This window comes from Colobus angolensis, unplaced genomic scaffold (genome assembly GCF_000951035.1).
Source record: "Colobus angolensis palliatus isolate OR3802 unplaced genomic scaffold, Cang.pa_1.0 Scaffold24, whole genome shotgun sequence".
Classification (NCBI taxonomy): domain Eukaryota; kingdom Metazoa; phylum Chordata; class Mammalia; order Primates; family Cercopithecidae; genus Colobus; species Colobus angolensis.
Window position 1 is genome coordinate 13,043,997 of NW_012115599.1, and position 2,925 is coordinate 13,046,921.

General features: G+C 48.9%; 1 protein-coding gene across 4 annotated transcripts in view; it reads left to right on the forward strand.

Moving 5' to 3' along the window:
* RPS10 (ribosomal protein S10) overlaps window positions 1–2,925 on the forward strand; it is an 8,580-nt gene continuing 5,655 nt past the window's right edge. For 3 of the 4 annotated variants that reach the window (XM_011945419.1, XM_011945418.1, XM_011945417.1), the window contains exons 1-3: window positions 1–130; window positions 682–831; window positions 1,017–1,188. In XM_011945419.1, the coding sequence (XP_011800809.1) occupies window positions 682–831; window positions 1,017–1,188 (322 nt within the window). In that variant the 5' untranslated portion in view covers window positions 1–130. The other variant, XM_011945420.1, reaches the window with a different exon arrangement.

Sequence of the window (2,925 nt, forward strand, 5' to 3'; positions counted from 1 at the left end):
CCCACACACCCATTTCTGAGTAGCGACAGGGGCTGGAGGCTTATTTTATGGGGTAGGGGGCCGCTGGTAGGCGAAGATTGTCCGAGGGAGAGGGGGAGGATGAAGGCAGTGCGTGGCGGAGACCTGCCAGGTGAGACTAGGGAGACAGTGTCCTGCCGATACGCTTTTTCCTTGGGGACAGGACTCCCCCGACTGCCTCCTTGCCTGGCACTGGAGCTCTACTTTGGGGGAGGTGTGGTAGGAAACGAGGGTGCGAAGGCCTTGGGTCCTTCAAGAAGCGGGGCCTTTTACTCCTCCAGGCCTTCCCTGTGTACCTTATGGTACAGCCGCGCTATTCCGCGCTGGGTACAGTCGCTGACGGCTTCTAGCTGCTCCCGATAATACAGGGTCTGCTCCTCTCACCCGCCATTGACCTTTGTAATTGTGATAACTTAAGGAAGTTTGGCGCGAATGTACACCACTATGCTGGTTTTAACATACTGGCAACTTTTCCACCAGAATTGTTTTTGGGGATGGGGAGGGACGGAGCTGGCCTCTGCCGAATCTGTTTTGTGAAGCCGAGTCGTCCCACCGGCATGTTGTCTATGGTTTTGTGTGGGTCACTTTAGGGTCACGAACTTGATTACCGGACCCCGGCCTCGTTACTCAGAAGTGCTCTTGACAGTCATCTCCTTCTTGCAGATGTTGATGCCTAAGAAGAACCGGATTGCCATTTACGAACTCCTTTTTAAGGAGGGAGTCATGGTGGCCAAGAAGGATGTCCACATGCCTAAGCACCCGGAGCTGGCAGACAAGAATGTGCCCAACCTTCATGTCATGAAGGCCATGCAGGTAGGAGGGTGAGGAGGAAGACTGGGTTAGGATGGAGGATCTTTCCCTAACGTTCAAGGCAAGTTCCAAAGGGGAGGTCAGGACTGCCGGGGCTGCTTGCTAACTTGAAGGGCTGGGACTGGAGACTTCTCTAGGATGATCCAAGTTTCTACTTATGCCTTAACAGTAAGTTTTTTGCCTTACAGTCTCTCAAGTCCCGAGGCTACGTGAAGGAACAGTTTGCCTGGAGACATTTCTACTGGTACCTTACCAATGAGGGTATCCAGTATCTCCGTGATTACCTTCATCTGCCCCCGGAGATTGTGCCTGCCACCCTACGCCGTAGCCGTCCAGAGACTGGCAGGCCTCGGCCTAAAGGTATGGTGCCCAAATAAATGCCTTCAGCCATTTGAAGATAGTTTCTTTTGTGTAAGGGACAGAAGCATTCTTAGCTGTTGTCAGCTTTAGAGGGCTCTGGCCTGTAGGCATTTGGTCAAGTGCTAGAACCTTTGTCTGGTGGCTTGGGACTTGGAATAGAACTAGACTCAGTTCTTCAGGCCATCCATGAGATGGCCTTAAGCACAGATGGTCTGTCGCTTTCTTCACCCACACCCATACCAACACCCAGACACATGTGGTATAGAAAATTGAGTAACTTTTCCGGCAGAGTGTGTTGTACTCTTCCCAAGAAGTCCAAAGCAAAGCCATTTATCACCTTGAAAGAAACAAAAGAGTTTTGTAGTTTTCTTGCCAGCAGGGGAAAAAATTAGAAACAGTGGAGTGGAGAACGGATGGTGTATACCACGACGTGAAAGGATATGCACGCATATGTGGTGCGAGGAGAATTATCTTTTGATTCTTAAGATCATTGCTGGCTTACAGTTGCTTTTTTTTTTTTTTTTTTTTTGAGACAGAGTCTTGCTCTGTTGCCCAGCTTGGAGTGCCTGGCCTGTATTTTGTCTAGGTTATGGTTCTTTGTTACGAAACTGTAGGAGCTGCAGAGAGCATAGGTTGAAGTGACAAAATGCACAGATTCCTAAACGTGATCATCAGAGGGTCCAGGTTCCCCTAGAGAGTTACTTTATGGAGCTTAGGAATTTGTTAGGAAAGTTCCCCAAGGGATTCTGGTGATCAGGTAGACATCTGTTGCCGAGGCTGGAGTGCAGTGGTGCGATCTCGGCTTACTGCAACCTCCACCTCCCAGGTTCAAGCAATTCTGCTGTCTCAGCCTCCTGAGACTGGGATTATAGGCGTCCAGAACTATGCCCAGCTAATTTTTGGATTTTTAGTGGAGATGGGATTTCACTCTGTTGGCCAGGCTGGGCTCAAACTCCTGACCTCAGGTGATCCACCCACCTCAGCCTCCCAAAGTGCTGGGATTACAGGAGTTAGCCACCGTGTCCAGCCCATAATACATCTTTTTAGCAAGAGTTCTCTACTACATCTTGGACTCTTCTGGGGGAAAAAAATACCAGTGCCTATCTGTGCTTGATATATTCTGATTCAGTTGGGCCTGACATTTATTTTTGCCATTCATTACATGATTTATTTCTGCTTTGAAAGCAGTTCATTCTGCCCAAGTGCAGTGACTCATTCCTGTAATCCCAGCACTTTGGGAGGCCAAGGCAGCAGGACTACTTGAGTCCAGGAGTTTGAGACCAGCTAGGGCAGTATAGTGAGACCTGGTCTCTATAAAAAAATAAATTAGCCAGGCATGGTGGTGCACACCTGTGGTTGAGCCCAGGCACTCCAGGCTGCATTGAGCTGTGATTGGCCGTTGCACTCACCCTGAGCAACAGAGCAAGACCCTGTCTCGAAAAAAAAAAGAGACATAGTTCACATTAATCATACGGACTCTGAGTAAGTTCCAAGTAACTGGGTAGAGAAAATACTTGATTAAACTGTTACTTATTGTGTTTGTTGGTTGGTTTATATTCTGTCACCCAGGCTGGAGTGCAGTGGCGCGATCCCAATTTACTGTAACCTCTGCCTCTCAGGTTCAAGTGATTCTCCTGCCTCAGCTTCCTGAGTAGCTGGGATCACAGGCGTGCACCACCACAACTGGCTAATTTTTGTAATTTTAGTAGAGACAGGGTTTTACCATGTTGACCAGGC